The sequence below is a fragment of the Podarcis vaucheri genome (genome assembly GCF_965113315.1).
Source record: "Podarcis vaucheri genome assembly, chromosome: 1".
NCBI lineage: Eukaryota > Metazoa > Chordata > Lepidosauria > Squamata > Lacertidae > Podarcis > Podarcis vaucheri.
In genome coordinates this window covers 104994020-105018158 of record NC_138759.1, presented here as the reverse complement: position 1 = coordinate 105018158, position 24139 = coordinate 104994020, and the positions used below count along the sequence as shown (strand labels likewise).

The 24139-nt window shown below is 39.3% G+C and overlaps 1 protein-coding gene across 2 annotated transcripts in view; it reads right to left on the bottom strand.

Annotated features, from left to right (window-relative positions):
• Nucleotides 1-24139, bottom strand: part of ACVR2A (activin A receptor type 2A) — a 54622-nt gene that overhangs the window by 12234 nt on the left and 18249 nt on the right. The window contains exons 2-5 of one of the 2 annotated variants that reach the window (XM_082198446.1): nt 11868-12075; nt 8663-8772; nt 7106-7260; nt 1926-1949 (exon numbers count right to left, since the gene is read on the bottom strand). In XM_082198446.1, the coding sequence (XP_082054572.1) occupies nt 1926-1949; nt 7106-7260; nt 8663-8772; nt 11868-12075 (497 nt within the window). The remainder of the gene's footprint in view (nt 1-1925; nt 1950-7105; nt 7261-8662; nt 8773-11867; nt 12076-24139) is intronic. The other variant, XM_082198447.1, reaches the window with a different exon arrangement.

The following is a 24139-nucleotide window of genomic DNA, read 5'->3' as shown; positions in this document are numbered from 1 at the left end:
TTGAAGAACTCAAGTGGTCACCTGAGGCCCTTTAAGCTGCGTGTATCAGGTTCTGTAACATTCAGCATACAGGTTGTGACTACTCCTGCCAGGTGTAATTGCAGGGCTAGGTGAGATGGCAAGACCACTTTTTAGGCAAGCATACCACTTCCTTTAAAACTATAAAATTATTTAACACTATAAAAACCTACAGTGCCTATTTTTGACATTTCCTATCTAAACAAACACAGGCTTCCCTCTTCTATGAGGCAGTTTTGCTTGACAATGAATAGATATCAGAAAAGATTTAGCCACACAAGACCAAATATGTGGAACAAATTTTCCAAATGATAACCAACTTATGCAAATACATAAAGAGCAGTTTGTTTATATCAGGCACGTCCAACAGGTAGATCATTATCCACTGGTAGATCACTGGACGTATGTGGTAGATCACTGGCTCCCCCCAAAGAAGCTCAACGTTTTTGCCCCCCACTTCCTCTTCCCTAAAAAGCTTAACAACTTTGACCTGAACCCCCCAAAAGGGGGTAGATCACTGCCAGCCTGTAACTCTGTGAGTAGATCTCTGTCTCTTGGGAGTTGGCCACCCCTGATCTATATGGACTCCCACTTCTGCTGTGTATATAACAGAAATGTCACCTGGATTCCCCATCCCACTTTGCTGTATACATTGAGGGGAGAACAAGTCTTGGGCACCCTTTGGACTCAGCCAGAGGGAAGGCAGTTGTTCAAATTTTTTTCCTTCTTTCCTTTACAGAAGAGCGCCTTCTCAAAGAGCCAACTTCTACCTTTAATATGCAACTTCCTACCTAGCTTGCCTTGCCCTTACTCCAAAGGTGGGGAACCTCCAGCCCAAACTTCCTCATTTGGCCCGAGAGGCTGTTTTGGGGAAGCCACACCAACCCTACCTACACAAATCAGGTGTGGGGTCACTAACGACAGCCCTTCATAGGACAATCGGGAGATTAAGGGAGGCTCCCAGCTGTTCTTTTACTGGAGCAAGGTGCACTCCTCACCACCCATCAGGGCTTTGCTCAAGGAAGGGGATACGGTTTCCATGGAATAAAAACTACTTCTCAATGTGTTTATCCTTTTCACGTCAAACATTGAGGGGCGGAGGGAGGCCAGGTCAATTATCTGTTCCCCCTCCCCACCTACTCTCAATTCTTGCAGTCGGGATGGGTGGAGACACCAAAGGGAAGCAAGGCTTTCTCCCATATGTTCCTACCCCTCTGCAGCTGTCAGTGTGCAAATTTGTCAGTACCCTGAACACACCATCCATTCAATTCCAAGCTCTGATCTTTGCAGCACAGCACAGCAAATGTTAAAGCTGGCAAGAGGTTAAACTAATGAATTGCTGTTTTTGTAGCTCTCTTTACTAGCCCCTGAATAAAAGGTTACAAAAGGGCAACTTTCAAATATATTGTGGGTTTCTGCTTTCTGACTTTAGCAAACTGAATCAAGCCATTAATTTATTTCCTTTACCAATAATAATCTATGAATTACAGTCATAGTCAAACTACTACTTTCATTTATTTCACATTTTCTGGATATTTTCTTCTAGCAACATGCCATAGCTATAAAAACAGGAGTTACTAATAACTAATAAATCCTCATTGAAAACAAGAAGCAAAGCATATATGTCAATATAAAATTTGACCCCAGAGAATATAAATTCCATGTTGATTGTAGTTGGCACAATATTAAGATTATTCTACATAAAATGCTGGGGTATGCAATCACAAGTCATAGCCAGATAGTGTGATACAGAAACAAAGAACAATTTGTAGGAACGAAATCTAGCTGTACTTTCTAGAATTCCCGTATATGATTTTTATTTAGCTCAAACATTTATAAATGCCCAGGTCCTGGCCCAGTCTACAACTCCACATATCCATGGCTATGAATAAAACAATGCCTCTTACCTCTATCATTATATGAAAGGCGTGCTTGTAAAGAAGAACACACAGGCAAAAGAATATTACTTCATACAGCAAAAATTAAGGACAAGCTTAGGAAAAGTGATAAAAGGAAAGCACTAAAAAGTTACTGCTAAGATTTTGTATAGATCTCTTTAAGAAAAATCAAGAACTAAAATCACCCAAGAATTTACATTAATTCTCCTTTGACTGTAAGAGATGCAGCAATAGTTTCAGTGTGACACAAATTAAATTTCAGTATTTAATATCCTGTATTTAGAATCAAATGCGCAAATCGATATTTTATAAAGTTTCCACAAAATAACCAATGTCAAATAAATCTGAGGATGCTGCCATTGTAGCAGAATCTCAGTGATGTACTAGAATGCAGTCGTAGAACTAGTAAGTTGAATCCAGTGTTAGAAACTGAGATATGGCCACAACAATGGAAAGTCTAGGCACACTTTTTTTTAATAACAAGAATACAAAGCTGAAAATGAATGAACTGCAGCTAAAATATTATGTTCATTTTTCACATGGTCTAGTCCTTCCCCTGCCCAACCCCCTCATATTCTTAAGAGGGTCTCTTTTCCAGTCTTCAGAGAGCGGCTGAAATTTGGGAGGCAGAAAAAGGCCCTTCTTTCCTTCCACTTTGCAGTTTTAATCTGAAATCTTAGGCGCAGTACTGCGGCCAGAGCTCAGAAACTGCTTGTACTAATGAAATTCCTTGTCGCAAAACATGCGTAGGGCCAATGGGAGTTTCGAACATGGGTTCAATCACCGATTAAACAGATGATTTTATAGACATTACTATGAACTTTTCAACTTTTCTAAAGTAATATGCAAGTATGAAGAATGTGATATGTTTCTACATTACACCAGAGGGCAGCATTGCATCATCTAATAGTAGCTTAAAACATTCTGAAGTGAGATCCAAAAATAATAAGAAGAAAAACAAAAACACAACTCTATTTTAACTTTCTTTTTAAAGTGAACTTTTACTTTTTGAGTTAATACTTCTATTCTGGGAGGTCAACTAAAAAAAAAATGTTATAAATGCACTGTTTTCTCTCAATTTTGTTCTCTGACTTGCTATTAAATTACTCTGAGTAAAACCCTCAGTTTCATTTAAGTTTTATGCTGGCAATGACTGTACAAACTCCAGAGCTTCTGAAACAAAATCTGGAGCCTAAGGTATATATTTTTTTAAAAAAAACCTTTAAAACATTTATGTCCTATTTATGGATTCTCGCTTATTTTTGAAAGATCATTTGTATTTAGTTCACTTTTACTTGAGCACCAATGGGAATGAGCAATTTATTAAAAACAAATACAAAAAATGAAGAAAATAAAAAGGTGGCTACAACCCCACATTAACCACCTACAGTGGTAATATGCAACCCTCATATTACTAAATACCAACCTAAAATAGTAATTTAATAAAAGACCAACAGTATGGCAGTTTTTACAAATACGAACAAAAAGGCCTAGATCCTGCTGACAAGAGAAGTGGGATATAATATACAAAAGAGGACATCCTCCTTCATCTCTCGATGGAAAAGAAATATAAGGGTTCACTGGAAAGAGTAGAGCTGCAGAGAAAAAGACAGGGGGTACAGGACAAAGCTGAAAAAGAATCCAGACAGAGAAGAGGATGGGAAAGGAAAGGAACATGTAATGCTAGGAACAGAATCACAATATCGAAAAGCTTTGTTCAGAGAGGATAAACTGTCCAACACCAAAATCTATCAGTAAAATAAGGAATAATGTGCAGAACAACACCATTTCTGAAATGCTGCAACTACCTCTATTTGCAGTGCCGATACACTTACACATTTTAGATATACTCCAACACATCTGCTAAGTTCAGGGCATTATTATATTGATATTTTTGTACTGCATATGTATTTTTATATTATACACCAGTAATATGTATAATATAGGCAGCCTTGAGAATGTAATATTTTAAGTAAAATAAATATTAAGTTAGTAATAAACTGAAATTTTATGTTCAGAGAATGAAAGGAGGCATCAGTTTAGAGTGAGGAAAAAGTTTACAAAATCTAAAAAGCTAAGTCTTCTTGCTTGAGCTGTTTTTAATTGTTTTACTGATTTTTGTTGTTTTCATTTTACTGATTTTCTTTTTTTTATGTCATGCTGTAACCTGGTAATGACAATGATGAAAGGTGGGGTATACTTTAAAAAAATAAACGAACAACTGTCAATACGTACGACAGTTAAGTACTAAGAATAAATTAATTTTTTTTTAAAAAAGTAATGCCACAAAAGAAGGAAGGAAGGAAGGAAGGAAGGAAGGAAGGCCTTTTAACCCATTCCACAGCAGCATGAGACGACAGGCTTTGAGAATCAGACTTGCACTATCCCTCCACTTTGAACTTTGTGTTAGGACACTCTTGAAACATGGAAATACTCCAAGTTTCCCATGACTGTTGCTTTTATTGTCATGGAAAGACCAACTTCATTTCACCACTTTCATTTTTAATCAGAACCATGCTTTTAAGTGTTTGCAACACAAGCTTGGTTTAACAATAAACTAAGACAAAGATGAGCCACTTTTAAAGGAACCAGAACAGTAAATAAACTCCGCTTAGCTACTAAGAATGATTTTGCACATTCAATTTAAGTAATAGCCACCATGCAACAGTAGATGCAGGCTAGCCTTATGAAACCCAGTATCCTCACATTAACTAGCTCCCGCAAAATTGTTTTATGACAAGATTTATTCATCAAATTACATATGTAAACTTTTAAACACAGCTGGTTCATAGAAAACAGAAGCTTATAAATTTATCTATAAACCATCAGCTACTATTGCAAAATTCAAAATTTTCTTTCCTGAACTGAGCTGCATTTTTTAAGTGCTGAAAACTGCAGCTGAAACATGTAATAGAGACAAATCTATGAGGAAACTGGGTGTAGTGGAAAGACCTCTGAAAACTTCCAAAATTAAGCAGCCTATTTAAACCAACGTGAAGGAGGATTCTGGTGTGGAGGTACATTTTAAAATTATTTCTCCCATGTGCTCTCTCAACCTGCATGCTTTTGAGAAGTACTGTACCACCTGAACATGCTTAAAATAGCCCTCAAACTAGAAGAGATCACTGTGCAGCAGCAAACACTGACAGCAATTTAGTTCTTAACAGCATTTACACAAAATGATTCCAAATTGGTCAACTAAGAGAGATACTTCATAAAAATGAGGTAGTGCTCATCTCCAAGGGAAAGCATTTCACCAGTATATCATGAACAATTCCTTTTGCATTGCAATAATCCTAAACATATGGGCACCCTCCTTACACCTGGTGCAAATGTGTCAATATCCTCATCTGTACTCTTGCATTAATGAGTTTACATCAAAAGCTCTACATCTAGCCAAATTTCTGCAACAAAAATGCTAATAAGAATCTGTATATTATTACCAATAATATTTTATAGGATTGAGTCCATTGTAGAATTCAATCCTATAAAATCTGTATCATAGAAACAATTCTTTTTAAAAAATCAGATCATGTTTATTTTCTGATTTATAAACACAATAGGTGGTAATCAATGCTAGTCCAACTCAGACTAGACCCACTCAAGTTAATGGCCATGACTAACTTAGGTGCATTGATGTGTGTGTGTGCGCGTGCGTACATGCATGCAAATGTGTACATGCACACATACAACAACAAGTAGAGACAAAAAGGAAGTAAAGGCAAAAGGGAAGTTAATTTTAAAAACAGGTGATTCCAGAGAAACCAAGATAATATGTATCAGCACTGAATAATGCACTAGCTGAAACAAGCTCAAGTGGTAATCATAGCTTCCCCAAAAGCATCACCTCCCTTGTCACAGATTGTATCCACTTCTAGCTATCTGACAGGACATTCAGAGCTTCCTGGTTGCATGCACAGCCAAAAGACTTGCTTTTATCTCAGCTTATTAAACAACACGACTAATGCCTGAATACAATCAAATTATTCACCACCATGTGTAAAGCTTGTGTGCCCTGCCTTTACGACACATATAACAGACTGCCTCACTTTTAATTTTAGTTCAGTAAATTTAAGTTTTAATGAACTGGATTTTTTTCTCCAGTGACTTTCTATGCTACAGGTTGTGAAGTAGGCACATTCTGAATTCTGAGCCAATGCTGCAGACATCAGTCACTAAGTAGCTGCCATAGGGGCATGGCAAAACACAAAATTACAAAACTGCCTCTAACAGTGGCAATGGAACATAGCCTTATATTCCATGAATTTGTCTCATCCTCTTTTAAAGCTATTCAAGCTGGTGGGCCACTACTGTGGGGCCATCCTGTGGGAGTGAGTTCCATAATTCCAACTATGCAGGGAGTGAAGAAGTACTTTCTTCTAGAGTAACATTTCTTAAGATGCTGCTAGATTCTAATGTTAGAATGATAGGGACGCAGGTGGTGCTGTGGGTTAAACCAGAGCCTAGGACTTGCTGATCAGAAGGTCAGCAGTTTGAATCCCTGCAACGGGGTGAGCTCCTGTTGTTAGGTCCCAGCTCCTGCCAACCTAGCAGTTCGAAAGCACGTCAAAGTGCAAGTAGATAAATAGGTACCGCTTCGGCGGGAAGGTAAACGGCGTTTCCGTGCGCTGCTCTGGTTCACCAGAAGCGGCTTAGTCATGCTGGCCACATGACCCGGAAGCTGTAGACCGGCTCCCTCGACCAATAAAGCGAGATGAGCGCCACAACCCCAGAGTCGGTCACGACTGGACCTAATGGTCAGGGGTCCCTTTACCTTTACGATTCTAATGCTTAATACTTCCAAGACCAAAACCTACAAGTTTTTTTTTTAAGTCTAAAATCTCTGTAATTTTCTAATGAATGAATCCCAGAAGATAGAGATGAAGTTTACAATGGATTAGTTATGCAGAACATTCAACCACCATCCTGGCAGTCACTTCAGGGAACAGAGGTCACCTTCATTCATGCAAGGGCTGGGGAAGAAGCCCCCAGTTTCCACAAACTCCTTTTTCTAGTTGGAAGACTTCCACACCACATGCTGACACTTCCAAAACTCTCAACCGAGCAAGACGTGGCAGTGAAAATGAGAAGCTATACTCATACTTCTTTTGATCCTAGTCATTAGATCCAGTCACTCACACCAACATCTTTCTGCAACAAATGAATTCAGATCAAAATAACTGGCTTACCTGGGTTGGTACAAGTACTGGAGGATATGCTAATTTGTGGTGTCGGTACATCCAAAATGAAACCAGTATGATCACTGCAATTCCCATTATAGGCACAAGAGAATAAAGCAAGGTACTGAAAAGGGGTGGTTTAGATGCAACAGGATTGGAAGTAGCTGCAGGGGAGAAAAGTTCCCAGTTAGTCTTCTGACAGCGTAATACCAAGCAGAAAAGTACCAATTTTAAAAACAGAGAAATGTAAAATGGACTTAATATGAAAAAGAGCATCATGATATCAATGGATTAAATCAGATCAAAGGTTAAACACTGAAAGGTTTAAGCTCGCATTTCAACTTTCATTTAAGATGCTTTCATTGTGCCCATTTATTCATTTATACTTGACATATGTTATGAGACTTGAAAGCTTGTGTTGTATCTCATCAGCAGAATTTGCTCCAGAAAGCAGTATCACTTTATCTCCCATGTGTCAGACACATAACTACTTTAAGACCCTCTAAGGATACTTAAAAATAGTTTGCAAATTTAAGAATGATCAAAATGCTTAAATTCTTGCTGAGAAGTTATTTTCAGTATGAATCAATGACAAAGTGAATGTTAAGAATAATTTTACCCTTTGTGCTTTTAAGTACTAAATTTAGCAAAACGTTATATAAAGTAGCTGTTTAGTGTTTGCCAGTTCATATTTACCACTTGCATTCAGTGAAATGTTTATTGATTTTGCAGGAATATCTTTGAATTTGATTCACGCTATTTACAGTACATCTAATTTAGTCCATTTCCGCCACAATGCTAACCATAGTTTAGTGTTATGGGAATGAGCCTCACACCTGCTCACTTCCCAGTCCTCCTCTGGTATGGCCAAGAGACTTGAATAATCTCCTCTTCCAGGTTTCAATTAACTGATGTTGGTTACATCTGAACAGGAAACTTTGGTTAGTTTAAACAAGCCAGTATGACAGACTACTGTTTGACCCCAGCTTGTTTCAATATAACCAGGAGTGGCAAACTTGTGGCCCTCCAGGACTCTTACTCCCATTGGCCCCAGTTGTCAAAAGGTTAGTCATCCCTGCAATAAGCATAGTTTGAACTACCAATGCAACAAAATGGAAGTATATGCTTCCACTCTTCTTTTCACAGTGATGCATCAGGAAAGAGATGAGGAAGGAAAGGGAACAGGAACAGAACACCCAATGGCCTCCATGGTTTGTTCTTATTGTTGTTCCTGTAAATATGATTACATTATGTCCAAACTGAACCACTCGTATCACTGTGTATAGACATCTATTATGATCAGTGACCAAGACATGAAATTGTTACAAAGGATATTTATGGACTGAAGACCGTTGGAAACACAGCTATTTACAAGCATGTAGCTTTTAATGTTACAAAGTCCTTCTGAAATTGGATAACTAAGATTTCATTTGAATGATTATAAAAGTTCTTATTAACAGAAGTTCTCTTAAGATCAGCACAAATAAGTGAGGGGAAATAACATTTCTCAATGTTGCAGAAATTGAACTGTGACTAACCGTGACTAACTAGAAAAACTGAACTTACGTTGTGTGACCTCCATTTCTGGAAAGTAGAAAAAATGTTGATTGCACATGTTGCCTTCACAGCAGCAAAAAAACACATCAGGACTGTCCTTCTTTTCTATACAGTCGGTTCTGAAAGGGTTTAAAACCAGTTACTCATCTTCATTTTACAATAGTATAAATACACAAAAATGAGTCTCCAGCAACTAATGCAAAGTAATAAAATATCTGCTTTTAAAACATTGCGTCATGAATCTACATTTGAATATCCTTGTTGCAGGTGTTTAAACCAGATCTGTACCAACTTTTTATTTGGCTCATTTACTGTGATGTAAGGTGATGTTACAGAATGCATGACATTTCCCCCCAAGCAGCAGGTTACCTTTCACTACGAAATTGTGATCCATTCACCACTCTTAGCAAATCACACTGCCCATTGCTTCCCTTTTAATACTGCTGCAGATCATGCTGTGCATATTGCTGTGGACCTTTAAAGTCCTAGGAGCCACTTTAAAAGACAAAAGCTACTCAATATATATAGAGGCTGATCTGCCTCCATCTCTGCCAAGAAAGAAGAACTGTGTGTACTATAGAATGCCTCCTTTCAAGTGGCAGGTGCAAAACATTTTGTTAAAAGGAACTTCCATTTCAGCTGAACCTTAATTTAAAGTATGAATCAAAGTAGCTTCTTTTCAGAATAATTTTAGCATGCCATCCTTCCCCAATCTGGCACCCCCTGGATGTTTTTGGAAAGTTGACTTTCATAGGCTGAAAACTATGGAACTTGCACCAATTAAGACTGGACTGAAAATATGCTACTGTGATTTCACACTTTGTATTTTACTACATCTCTTCTCTTGTTTTAATTTAGTTTAACATGTTAACTGATCCACTGTTGTTATTTTTACACTATCTTATACAGAAGAATCAGAACATATTCACCCAGGATACTGCCCCCCCAATACAATAAAATTCACCCACCTTTTAATATCACAAATTAATTATCTACCCACCTACATTTTAAAATTACTCTATATATAAGTATACTGAGAAGTATATCTACATAAGTTACGGGGTTCAATCCTGATAATGGATGGTGGCTCAAACCCGTTTTCAGGGACTCTGCACCCACCTCCCCTTTCTCAGCTCTCTACCACCACAGCCCACCATATTCAGCAGAGTATATCCTTCAAAAGAGAATCTGCAGGACTTGGGAGAGGAAGACGTGATAACTCAGTTTCTGCTAGCCCTTGGATATATAAGTGAAAGCCTCCTTTTGAAAAGCTGACAGAAAGTTTATCTCCAGGTATTGGGAGTGGGGGGAAATCCTATCAGTGCTTGCACTTTTTCACTCCCACCTCTAATAGCACAATAAGTCTTGATGTGGTGGCTTCTGAAGGGAATCTATTCCAAAGGGAATCTATTCCTTCTGCCATCCCCACAGGTACACCCCCCCCCAGTTTTTTAAAAAAGAGCAAAAAAAACCACCATCCTTGCATATCTTGTCCGGCACAACTTAAAATTCTTGTACTAAATATGAGTAGAAAGTAATTTTAATATATCAGTCCACTAAAGCTAGAATGAGTCAACTTCTAAATTAATGGTTTCATTCAAACAGCAAGGAACAACAAGGAATCTTGCAGCACCTTAAACAAGGAATCTTGTAGCACCTTAAAGATCAGAATTTGTGCAGTAAACATTTGCCCCTGCATATTGAGTAGACAACATGCTTTCTGTTCCTTTAACAGCTATGGTATTTATTTTCAATTATATTAATATAATAATGATGATGATGATGGCAGCAGCAGCAACAATTTATTTACCGTATTTTTCGCCCTATAGGACACAGTTTTTCCCCTCCAAAAATGAAGGGGAAATCTGGGTGCGTCCTATGGGGTGAATGCAGGCTTTTGCTGAAGCTTGGAGAGCGAGAGGGGTCAGTGCGCACCGACCCCTCTCGCTCTCCAGGCTTCAGGAACACATCCGCAGCCTAGGCAGCCCTGCGGGAGGTCCCGCAGGGATGTCTAGGCTGCGGATAGCAGCCTGCTGCCCAGCGGGCGGGGCGCCCTGAAGCAGAGCGCTCCTCGTGCGGGGCAGACATCCGCAGCGTGGGGAGCCCTGCAGGGCTCCCCACGCTGCGGATAGCAGCCTGCCGTCCAGCGCGAGGGGCGCCCTGAAGCAGAGCGCCCCTCGCGCCAGGCAGACATCCGCAGCGTGGGGAGCCTTGCAGGAGTTCCCCGCAGGGCTCCCCACGCTGCGGATAGCAGCCTGCCGCCCGGCGCGAGAGGCACCCTGAAGCAGAGCTTCCCTTGCGCCAGGCAGACACGGGCCAGCCCCACAAGCTCGGGGGACAGCAGGATGCGCAGCGCCGCCATCCCGCTGTTCCTCGACCTGTTTCGGCTTCCCCGACCTGCTTTTGGGGGGGATAAATTTCCTTTATTTCCCCCCCAAAAAACTAGGTGCGTCCTATGGGACGGAGCATCCTATGGGACGAAAAATACGGTATATCCCGCCCATCTGGGTTTCCCCAGCCACTCTGGGCGGCTTGCAGCATATCTAAAAACATAAAATATCAAGCGTTAAAAACCTCCCGATATACAAACATTCGAAGTGTAAGTGCTATAAAAAATATTGTAAAATATTGCTGACTAGAAAAAAATAGTATTTCAACTGAAAACTAACTTTAACAGTCTTTTTCTAACCGCATTAAAAAACCTGCAAGAAAGCTGTCCTTGGTTAAAGAACTGTCCCCAAACAACATTATATGGCTTATGGCAACTTACTGGCACTCGCTTGACGTTTCTTCAACCATTTGTTTATGAAAAACTGTGGGATGATTTACTACCCCAATCTGCTAACACTGACTAAGGTAATAAATGAATCCCAATGGCAAAATCCAATGCATTTCTTTTTGTTTCCAGACAATAAACAGTAAGTGATAATTGGTTGAAATTTGTGGGCGTTGTACAGGTGGTGGTTTGTGACAACGCCGACTTCTGTATGTTTGAATGTATGTTTGCCAGCACCTGAAAGTTACAAATGGCAAGTGCTGAGATAGTGACACTCAAAAAATTGGGTTGGCATTACGTTAAAAGGCTCTGTAATATCAAGGCGCTCTGGGTTTGAAGCTGCCCAATTGAACTATAAGCTGTGCAGACTTTATTCAAGCATTACTTTTCAAACACATACATGAATAACAAATGAAAAAGTAGTATTAGTTAGCTTGCCTGTCATAACAGTTAATATCGTCCAGCCAGCAACCCTTTTTCACAATTTCAACAGTTCCAGAAATATTCTTCCACGTTGCAAAGCAATGTCGTCTTTTATCTTTATCACCGTAACACAGTTCAATGCCACTGCGATTTGTTTTATCGGTTTCCCAATTAGCATTGTAGAAGATGCACTCCTGTGTCTCTGATCTGCCTAGTATGGCACCTACATGGGGAAATCAATTACAAACCAAGTCATTCAATAAGGCTGCAACATGTTTTGGGTGTTCAGAACAAAACAGCATTAAATTTATCAATACTATATACGTATATTCTTCACCATTTATTTATTTAACAAACGTGTTTATATATGGCTGTCATTTAAAAATCAGATTGTTAGAGCAATAAAACATAAAACCATACAATAAAAACCATATAAGTTAAGACATCAATTAACAATTGGGGAAGAATGGATTCTTAATTCCCTGCATAGGCTTTGCAGAATAGAAATGTTTTCAGCAGGCGTTTAAAGGTTAGCACAGAAGATGCCTGCTGAATCTCTATTCCACAGGACTGGGCTGATGACATTAAAAGCTCGATTTCTTGTTGTCAAATGAGCCTCACCAACCTGGGGAACAGCCAATAACACTCCTACAGATGATCTCATTGGTCAAGTTGGGATACAAGGGACCGACAAATCCTGAGATACCCTGGACCTAAGGTGTTCAGGTAGTTTAGGTTCTGTTCCCAGTACTTATGATTTTACCTCAACTTGGCATGCATCTCAAATGGTTTTTAAAGTAAATAAATAAAAAGTGGCAGAATAATTGTCGTTGTGAACTATTGTCGTTTGACAATCTACAAACACTAGTAGCAAAATAAAGTTTCTTGCTGAAATGTTTTTAGAACAGAAGTAACATTTACGCAACAGTAGCCCTCTTAAGAAATAGACTATAAAAGAATATATTTCAAAATATGTAACTGTCCAGCTGGAGCCCTCTACTATAGGGAATGGATCTGATGTTGTCGGAAACTTGTGAAGTTACAATAGAAATGTCACAATGAGACTTTTTGGCATGACACTGAAGTTCTCTAATTATTTAACGTGAAAGGTAACCAAAATATTTGATTTTTTTCTCATCATCTGAAACTCAGGCAGCAACCGTTTTAGGCTCATCCGCTATGTGTATGATTGCATGTGCCGAACCCTGAAGTGAACAAAAAAATCACAAAATGGGTGGGGTGGGGGTAGAACAAGGGTGTTGTGCAAGCTTTCCCAGTGGGCATTCCAATTATATGCGGTTCCACATAAGCACATGTGCCTTGGAATGTATTCCCCACATAAATTGGTCACTGTCTGTACATATTTTAACAATCCCACCAATCAGTGGGATCCATCATCTATAAATGTAGCACAAACCTAAAGCAATCTGGTTTCGTTACTACTGAATTATGTTTACATTATCAGTGCTACAATACATTTCAACTCACTTTAATCTTGCAAAGAAGGAGCAATTCACCCAGTGACATTTAATATTCTTTAGTCAATAATTCTTTTATCTCTAAATAAAACCACAGACAAAATTGTAAAGCTAACGTGAAGTACCTGTTTTTGAAAAGCCCCACTAGAAATCAGTCATCTGAAGTAATCAATGGAGAAATCTAGACACATTTTTCCAGAATGTGGAAAAAATGAAGATTTTTTAAAGTGGACTAATAGCTGAGAGATCAGTATTGAAATCACAACTTAGTCATGAAGCTCACTCTGTGACCTTGGGACGGCTACTCTCCATCAGCCTAACCTACTTCAACAGTTTGTTCTAAGGATAAAGGGGGAAAAGAATATTCATGAATTTTACACCTTGAACTTCTTGGAAGAAAGAATGGATAAACAGAACACTGTTAAAAGAATACTACAAATAAAATGTTTTTCTCCAGCCTCCTTGTTCCTAATCTTGAATTGGGGTAGGAGGATAGGTTTGGAAACATGAAAAACTCCTAAAACTAAAAAAGAGGTCTGGGACATATTCAGGCCCACAAAGATTGGGCTCTACATGAAGGTCTTGAGCAAATTGGGTGTGTGATTATCTGCTGGGAGAGGCTTGACTGGTTGAGTTGTACAGGCAGGGTGCGATCCATGTTCCCATAATACGTATTTGCTTTGCACAATGAGTTCTCATCTGAACCATTCAAAAAATAAGCTCAAATGATTAAGTAAAAAATAGATAGTGTAGAAAGACTCGCACTGTGTGCACCATTGCTGTCTCTTAACAAGTCTTGATCAAAAACAACATGCCTGAACTAGTAACCACACCTTTCTCCTGGCTAGCTACAAAGAATGTACTTTTAGTTGTGTGGAGGTGTGGCCTTGCTCAGCATGCTCAGAACAGAAGTACTGAGTTCCCAGGTCTAACAAAAGGATAGACCTGCTAAGGTTATATACATCATACAGTTGCCATCATGACAACAAGAGAGAGCAGAAAACTTCACAACCAGGACCAAGAGCCAGTAGCTCTGATAAGATACAAATTCATTACCAAGGTTTTTTCTGCCTAGAACAGTTGAGTGGGTCCTCATGGCCACAGTAATAATTTAGGGTTGAGATTGGTTGAGTAGTACAGAGACTAGATAGGCCAGAAACGCCTTTAGGAGGAGCCTCTCAAATTTCAAATGGATTGTGGAACGGTGTACAGAATAAAGACTATGGGCTTTGAGATTTGGGAAAATTCTTTAAAAACTGAAAAACATATCAGTAAGTAGGGCTAAGCCCTGGTTGCCCTGATGGACCAGCCTCCACTCTTACTAGCGATGATAAAAATAAAAAATGAAAACACAAAAAATAAGGAAAGGGAGGAGTGGGAATAATTTGACTACTTTCCAAATGTTTTTAAGCGTCTGACAAAATCTATACCAGTTAAGCAAAATGTTTTGTCTTTTACTAAATCACGAATCTAATCTGTTTAAATTTGCAGCTCTAATTTGGCCCAATATGCATAAAAATAAGTTGGAAAACCCACCAAATGCCAAAACCACAACCACCCAACAATAAGCCACCACAACCCCACAAGTGTCTACTTAAAATGTGTCCTTTGAGCTTGAGGTCATGGGCCAAATGCTTTCCTGTCCCTCTCTCCAAGTGGATCTGCATGGTGAAAGTCATCTATGCATATTCACAACAGCTTAAGTTGTGTTTTGGGTTGTATCCAATGATGACTTACTTTCTGCTTGTGAGCGGCAGGTTAGCCAATTTCACCTACCTCTCCTACCTATTGCAGTATATACCACATATTGCAGGGGGGTGGGGTTGAGATCAGATACAAATCCAATGCAGAATTATATGCAGAATTCATCATGCGAAAGGCTGGGCTGGATGAATCCCAAGCCGGAATTAAGATTGCCGGAAGAAATATCAACAACCTCAGATATGCAGATGACACAACCTTGATGGCAGAAAGTGAAGAGGAATTAAAGAACCTTTTAATGAGGGTGAAAGAGGAGAGCGCAAAATATGGTCTGAAGCTCAACATCAAAAAAACGAAGATCATGGCCACGGGGCCCATCACCTCCTGGCAAATAGAAGGGGAAGAAATGGAGGCAGTGAGAGATTTTACTTTCTTGGGCTCCATGATCAGTGCAGATGGTGACAGCAGTCACGAAATTAAAGACGCCTGCTCCTTGGGAGAAAGGCGATGGCAAGCCTAGACAACATCTTAAAAAGCAGAGACATCACCTTGCCAACAAAGGTCCGTATAGTAAAAGCCATGGTTTTCCCAGTAGTGATGTATGGAAGTGAGAGCTGGACCATAAAGAAGGCTGATCGCCGAAGAATTGATGCTTTTGAATTATGGTGCTGGAGGAGACTCTTGAGAGTCCCATGGACTGCAAGAAGATCAAACCTCTCCATTCTGAAGGAAATCAGCCCTGAGTGCTCACTGGAAGGACAGATCGTGAAGCTGAGGCTCCAATACTTTGGCCACCTCATGAGAAGAGAGGACTCCCTGGAAAAGACCCTGATGTTGGGAAAGATGGAGGGCACAAGGAGAAGGGGACGACAGAGAATGAGATGGTTGGATGGTGTTCTTGAAGCATGAGTTTGATCAAACTGCGGGAGGCAGTGGAGGACAGAAGTGCCTGGCGTGCTCTGGTCCATGGGGTCACGAAGAGTCGGACACGACTAAACGACTAAACAACAACAACAACAAATCCAATGCATATAGCTGCCCTTAGAGGAGGTACAATGTTGAGGTGTTGTACTCATTAGTCAAGTCAAATTCTTGATCTTATCCCATTGGTAGATTTTCTCTATTTTGCCATCATTTGAAGTCTCCACTGCCATATCCCTTCTACACCATCTTATCTCACTGCTTGCTTATTATTTTTCTTACTGACAGTTAGGTATGTCGTTTGTTTTTGGCTCCCTTCCAAATCATCTCTTATATCCATTCAGACATTCTTATTCACCTTCTTGTTTCTGCTCTAAACATTCTTGATCAACTCTTGTCCTATGCTACACATCTTGAATTATCTCTTGTGTCTTTATATCAGTTTACAAGTTTGTTCACATTGCAGCCTAGTTTAATTTCAACAGAATTTCTGTTTAACAACTCTTCTTTAGTCTTGAGAACCTCCACATATATTTGCCTGCGTAATAAGGGACTTTCAGAACTTTAAAAATGACTAGAAGGAAGGGCTATTGTAACACAATCCAAGTAATCTCTCGTGTGTTACCATGGATGTTGAAAATTTCCCCCCATATTTTCTTTTTCCTTCAATATCTTCCCAAGACGCCTTCAGAAGGGGAAAGCAAACTGAGGAGTTCCATACATCAAGCTGTATGGTTGTTTATAAAACATATGCTTAAATCTGGATATTTCAAGAATTATTATAAACCTATTTCCAGGGGGTAGGGATCCGAGGACCGACCATAGAAGTGTAAGATTGGGCCCAACACGTCAAGTAAAAGAGGCACATCAACAGCAGCTATCTGCAAACCCAATTTGGATCTTGAGTGCAGAATGGGAAACATCCCCCAGAAAATGATAAAGTTATTAATATAAAATAATGACAACTTTGGCAACAAAACAAGTAATGGCGAATTTTCTACAAAATAGTACTGAAAACATTAAGTAGTGTTTGCATTGCAGATTTATTTAAAAACATACAAGGGGTTATATCTAAGAGAAAAAAAGTTAACAAGCCAACCAAGTCTAAAATGAATGCTATTAAATATCCATTAAGTCAATTAATATAAGCAAGCATCAAATTTATCTATGATGTTTTGAGATATTTAGCCCAACCCAAAGATGCTTGCTTTTTATTTCTTATCCCCATAAAAGCAATTAATACAACAGGATTATCATATGTTTGTTCTCTTGATAAAGAATGTATTTATGAATGCTGTAAAAGCAGTGTTGCTGTTCCCCCCACCCCCATTTTTTACACTATGGCAGATTTAAACAGCTGTGTGCATTTCTATCGCTAAAAATAGATGTGAATAAAAGTTTTAGAATTTGAGTAAAGAGCACATTGTCAAATGTAATTGAAAAATATCCATCTACAGGCAACGACCAACTGTGTGTGGGTTACATTTCAGACCCCCCCCCAAACACGTCAGTGGGGCCTGCATAAGGCTGTCCCACCCCATTCTGCCCCCTTTTTTGACTTTCTTATGACTTTTCAGGGCACTTTTTGGTTCAGTGTGGTCCCAAACATATTGGATGAGCCTAAAATAGCCGCTGCCTATGCCACCAAACATGCTTTATCTCATGCATAAAACGTCACCTTCCTTCTCTCTACAGCATGCCCCCCCCAAAGATCTTGAGCAGATGTGGAAGGGTGTGCGAGCGGCAGAAGAGGAAGCTGCAATGCATAAGTTTGCTTGCACCAAGTAGGAGAACGCATAGTTTTAATGAATAATCAAACCTATTTTTTTCTTAGACTGGCATACTTCAGAAAAAGCTCCTGAACAGAAAACATCTGCAACGCACATTAATCCCCTTTAGTCCACAATGTATTGCCATCTAAGCCAATGGAAACAACTTTCAGTTAAAATAGATGTATGTCATCAATATAAACTAAAAAGGGAAACTACAAATGCCAGCTAGTAACTGGTTATTTATAATGAAGTTATTATAAAAGCACACTACTCAAATGAACATGAATATAGTTTATTTAAGGTCCAACAACAACAAAATAACACTTCTCAAATGATGTAGGAATAAAGATTGGCTTAGGCAATTGTAACATTATGATAATTACAACCCAAACACACACACTTTAGGCACAATCCTATCCTTGAGTGCTGGTTGAGTAGAATACAAGATACATTGCAGGCATGACAGATACAGTACTCCCAACAGAACTCAATTTCAGTGGTGAAGATACCACAACACTAATTTGGTGCATCATGGTTTTACTATTCATATATACACAAAGGGTGTTCAGTATATTTTGTAACTTTACAGAGAATGAATACAATGCAAAAATATAAGCTATTGTTCAGCTTAAGGTGAGCATAACAGATGTGTAAATAAAATTATTAAAATACTATGTTTAAACAAAGGGTGGAATTCAATGTCGCACTACTATAAACTTTTCTTCTGTGCAAGCATTTAAGCTTGCCAGACAGAATGAACCCCTGCCTCTCCGTGTACACTGTCCTGGGCGTCCCCTTAGCACTACCCCGAGCCAATTGGGGGCACATGAGGAAAGAAAGATCAAGGTGAATTGTTCATGGAATGGTGAACAGTGGCCTTTGAAGGCCATAATCCTAAACAAATAGATGAAGGGCTAAGTTGGTGTACTCCTTGTGTATCCCATATTAAACAATGTTTCAAGAGTTTAAGCACAGCTGAAATTCTCTTCATGACCCAGGATATAGCCAACCCCAACTGCAATCAACCCTGAAACAACTGGTGCTATTACAAACTATCCCAAATTGTCTAAAAAAGATGGCAAAACTCTGAAAAGGGGGGGGGGGTTCATTCGTAACCATCCATTATTTTCATACAAAAAGTGACTGCAAGATGGGTTCCCTAGAACTTCACATAACAAAGGATTGATTAATCAAACAAGTTTTTGGAACAGTTCCACTCCTGTTTTTCTAACACTGGCATTCTGTTTCCAGAGGTTAAATTCAACTCAAGGCAGTTCTTCCCAATAACTGGCTCACAGCCATCACCTCAGGAGATCCTTGGAGACTGTTTGGCTCTTCCTTGACAACACACACATGCACACCTCACTATTAAGGAGTGAGGCCTTGAGCTTGCATCTTATAATCCCTTTATAGCCCTTAGCAATTACTACCTATTTTGATGTTTTAAATCCCAGGTATGAAGACAATTTGCTGACAATGAAGCACAGACAAGGCAGCAGTAGATTGGGCTCATAATCAAACACTTGAAATTTGGCAGGCATTACCAGCTTGAAAGACAAGCAGAATAAATGCACTGAAATTTATGGCAATTAAACAAATTTTATTTTAATCCTTTGTCAATTTCTTAATGAATAGCAAAGCATTCTGAATGCCCCTAGTATAATGTTTTCTCTATTATAGGCAACTCCCCACTTGCACACAAACTACTTACATGCGCGACCCTGGAATGTAACTCCCACATAAGTGAGGAGTCGCACGTACTGTCTAATACAAAGCTATAGCTTACTGGATAGTTTGTGGATCACACAAAGATGATTCCAACATGTACTTTTAAAAATGAGAATACTTGTTTGAAGAGAGTTTATACTTAAAACATGTACCTAAACTCTTTCTATTTTGCACACTAACTGCAATACGTTATATAGAAAAACCCTAGAGTAGATAGCTTAGGATAAATATGGTCAGTATGTGTCATTTTGGTTTCTTTTTAAATATAATGAACTAATCCAGGAAGAAGGCTGCAACACACACAACACAATTTAATAGAGTAGAAATGTCAATGTATTAGCTAAAAGCATATAAACTTCATGTTACATTTGAACAGCAAGGGGCTCACTCATTCTTACTTATGTAAGGAAAGGGCTACAGGTATGCTATAGCTACAAGTTCACTAGCAAGTTTGAAGGGAGGGTGAATTCTCTGAACAGCAATAATAAAGAGAGCTGTCTGGTGTATAATGGGAGGAGCATGAAGATGTTAGTAAAGAAAGTGAAAACAGCCTAGAATCAGCTTAGTTGCAGAAAACAATTTGCATGCAACAAGGACCCAGGTTCAATCCCTGGTATCACACAGAAAGACCTGAAATGTTGGAGAGTCACTGCCGGACAGTATACAATGGGAGCTATCAGGATTAATGGATAGCTTGTTCCTCATAAAAACAGGGTAAACAACAAAACCCACATCTCTCCTTATACACTGGGATAATTAGAGCAAGCAAACACTTTATTTTATTCACATCAATGGTATTCCTGCAACCCAACCAGATGTTATATGGGAGATACGCAACAGGATTTATTGTCTGAAAGGTTTAAGCTTAAAATGGCAGGAGGGATGGGCATATTATGGATGCTTTCCAGCACTAGGATTACTGTATATTACTAATTGTGGCCCTCCAGATGTTGCTGGACTACATCTCCCATCACAATCCCTGCCCACTGGCAATACTGTCAAGGGCTATAGGGAGATAGTATCCCATAAAAGTCACAAATTCCCCAGCCCTGGTATAGGAAGGTCTCTCTCATCAGCATGTGATGCTTAAGAGCATCCTAGACAATATTTTATGCTGCCTAAATGGTTTCTGAAAGAAACCCACATTTTTGAAGTGGAGATTACTCAGTATTGGCACTGGTACTAACAACTGATTTGTACTGAAGATCACTGTGGTGAATATAAAGTACACTATGACAATGCAAGGAGTTCATCTTTAAAGAGAAATATTAATCTTTTCAAATTATCTATAAAGCAATACTATAAACACATCAAGCTCAAGGACCCTTTGCCATTTTTTGGTCTACATTTTGGTAGTGCATATTTGTACAAAACATTTAACAGCATTTGCAGAACCTAGTAACTATTTTTTCCAGATGTCTTTCAAATTAACTAAAATATGCTGCACTGAACTTTTATCAAAAAGTGGGATAAAACCACCAAGATCTCCCCAACTCCTCTGCTTATAAACCATCCTAGCCAAAGGACAACAGAATTGTTCATCTATACAAGATTATGAATAATCTAGTTCTCCAGTATTACTTAATCAGCACTATTTTAAAGCAGAGGCACACCTTGGCATCTCTCCTACGAACAATGAAACATTATTGGTATTGGTTCCATAAATACTCTTCAGCTCACCAGCGATTTAAAAACTGAAGAGGAATGAAATAAGACCATACTAGTTCTCAACATGGATAAATTACTGCTCCAAGCATCCTGATACCAGTGTTAGAAACTGGGATAGAAAAGCTAGGAGCCAAATGACTTCTGGGACCTCGGTTGTGGGAGCCAAAACAGAATGTCTAGTCACCATAGGAGGGGGGGCATGTTTGGCAAGACTTTTTATTTATTATTTTGATAAGCATGAACTAGTGTGCAATTCACATATGCAACACATTGTTAATATCACATTTTTAAGCAGAAATTGTTACTACATGTTTAATTTGGTGTTTACAATAAAAATATTGGTACCATACTTCAGTTTTCAAAACACTCTACTCTTTATTGTGAAACTCCTTAACATACTGTCTATCCTTAAAAGATACTTTGAGGCTTCATAGCACATACATTTCAGTAATCCTTGGGTGTCAGCCAGGTGCAAAAAATGGCACCCAGACTTTCTGAGGTGCTCACAAATGGAGGATATTTAGGCACAAAATGCACCTGGCGCCTGCTAATTTTGAACCCTGAACTGAAATCAATAGAAGTTTGAAAGTTAGTTTTTAAGGTCTTTAAAATGCATTGACCAACCTATTTTTTAACAACTAAAGCGAACATCATGAGTTTCAGTGGGAAAATATTTTGTTTTGATTGGCAGGCATGGGTTTTAATCACAGTGATTATTTTCCCAGGGCACTCCAATCATAGTGAAGGGATGTTGAACTCCTTCCCAATCACTTGCCATTTCCTAACAATTAAAAATCCATACTTCAACAATCAATTTGTTTTCAAACCACTGTTCATTCTTCCCTCCCCATATGTCCTTGCTTAGATATTCTGAAAACTTTAAGAGGGCTCACATTATATGATCTCTGCATATTCTCTCTCCCTTAGTTCAATTGTTGGATAAGTCATATTATTTATTTGTTCATCTTTATTCAAATCCTTCTTTTTTTCCAACAAACACCTACTATAATTATTTGCTTTTCATTCAGTTCTATTCTTTTTCCTTGTTTGTGCAAACTTCTCAGAGTCCACCCACCATCCTGCTGATACATATGTTTAGTTTTTTTTCATTGTGAATTGTTTCCCTGGTTTTACATTGCTTGTTCAAAGTTTCTAAACATTCTTCTATTCTCCCTCTCAGACTTCTAAAGGTAAAGGTAAAGGGGCCCCTGACCATTAGGTCCAGTCGTGACCGACTCTGGGGTTGCGGCGCTCATCTTGCTTTATTGGCCGAGGGAGCCTGCGTACAGCTTCCGGGTCATGTGGCCAGCAGGACTAAGCTGCTTCTGGTGAACCAGAGCAGCGCACGGAAACGCCGTTTACCTTCCCGCCGGAGTGGTACCTATTGATCTACTTGCACTTTGATGTGCTTTTGAACTGCTAGATTGGCAGGAGCAGGGACCGAGCAACGGGAGCTCACCCCGCCACGGGGATTCGAACCGCCGACCTTCTGATTGGCAAGTCCTAGGCTCTGTGGTTTAGCCCACAGCGCCACCCGCGTCCCTCCTCAGACTTCTACTTTCCCCTTAAATCAGCTAAACCTGCTTGTCCCTTAAAGGAGCTCCCGGTTGTGTTGCTTATTGGTAAGACTACTACCTTGCACTTACTCAAGGCACCTGCCTCATATTACCACTTCTCAGACTGTCCGCTGAACATATAGGGAGGTGAAGTGTTTTCTATTTTATTCATCTTCCAAAAAGGGAGAGAAGTCTTCCCTTGCAAAGAATCACTCCAGCGAACATTCTGAAAGCCGGTAGGCTTCACTACCTCAGAAGGGACAAACATGCCTGAAAATTGCACCCAATTCTGACAGAAGATAAAAAAGCTAGATACTTTTAAAACCTTAAAGTTTTGAGCAAAGAGCTCTGGAGGGAATCTGCCTGCAAAGAGCTCTGGAGGGATCTGCCTGCAATTTGGCAGTCTTAATGCATTCAAGAGGGGGTCATTTTGCCTTTAAAGATCATCCTGTGAGATCAGAGATGGAAGGTACCCTGAGGAACATCTAGTTCAAACCTCCTTCAATGCAGGAATATGCAGCTGTCCCTTATGGGGATCGAACCTGCGACCTTGGTGTTATCAGCACCACGCTCCAACCAACTAAGCTATATTATGCTTCTTATATAGCCACTTTTGATTCCCAATTATGGGGGGGGAGGCGCACACAGATAAGAGGCAGAGCTTTTGATTTAATCAATTCTTCCTGAGATAGAAGGTTCACTTCAACTGCAACACTAATGCAGGCCTCAGCCAAGATGGAACTGCCTTCAAAAGATGCCTCTTTCTTGCTGGAGAAAGAAAATGGTAACAATATCTGAGGAGATGAACTTGCAGCAGCAGAAGTAATAAAGGAGCTTATTAAAAATACTTAGAATGAACTAATGCTTCCACTGAAAACAAAACTGACAGAATTTAACATGTGGCTTGATTGTTTAACGGAAACAACTACAGCAACAAAATAATCAAGCCAAATCTTAGCAAGATCAAACAATTACAAAAAGAAAATGAAGATACATTCAACAAGCTTGAAGATGCAGAAAAATCAAAACAGGAGAATTAATTTACGTTTCCATTTTTTTGTAGAGTAGAACAGAAAGATCCTGCACAATATTTGCCTCATGCTTAAATCACTGCTTCCAGACCTCATAACCTCTGTTGATTATTCTGAACTGGAACACAGAGCACTTGGACTCAAACTAAGGGAGAGAAGTCCCCTTCCCTTTCATGTAACTGTCTGCTTTGCCTGATACAGGAAGGAGGAGGAATCATGTAAAAAACCAAGGAACCTAATATCCATAACTTATAAAAGCAGTCCAGTTATGGTGACGCAGGATCTGGCTTCTGAAACACAGGGGGGGGGGGTGGAAAGGAAAAATCTATGTGCTTGCATGATTAAACTGCAAGAAGCTGAAATTAAATATCGCTGGGGCTTCCTCTGACATCTTATTGCCATGAGAGGATCAAAATGCCTCACATCAACAAA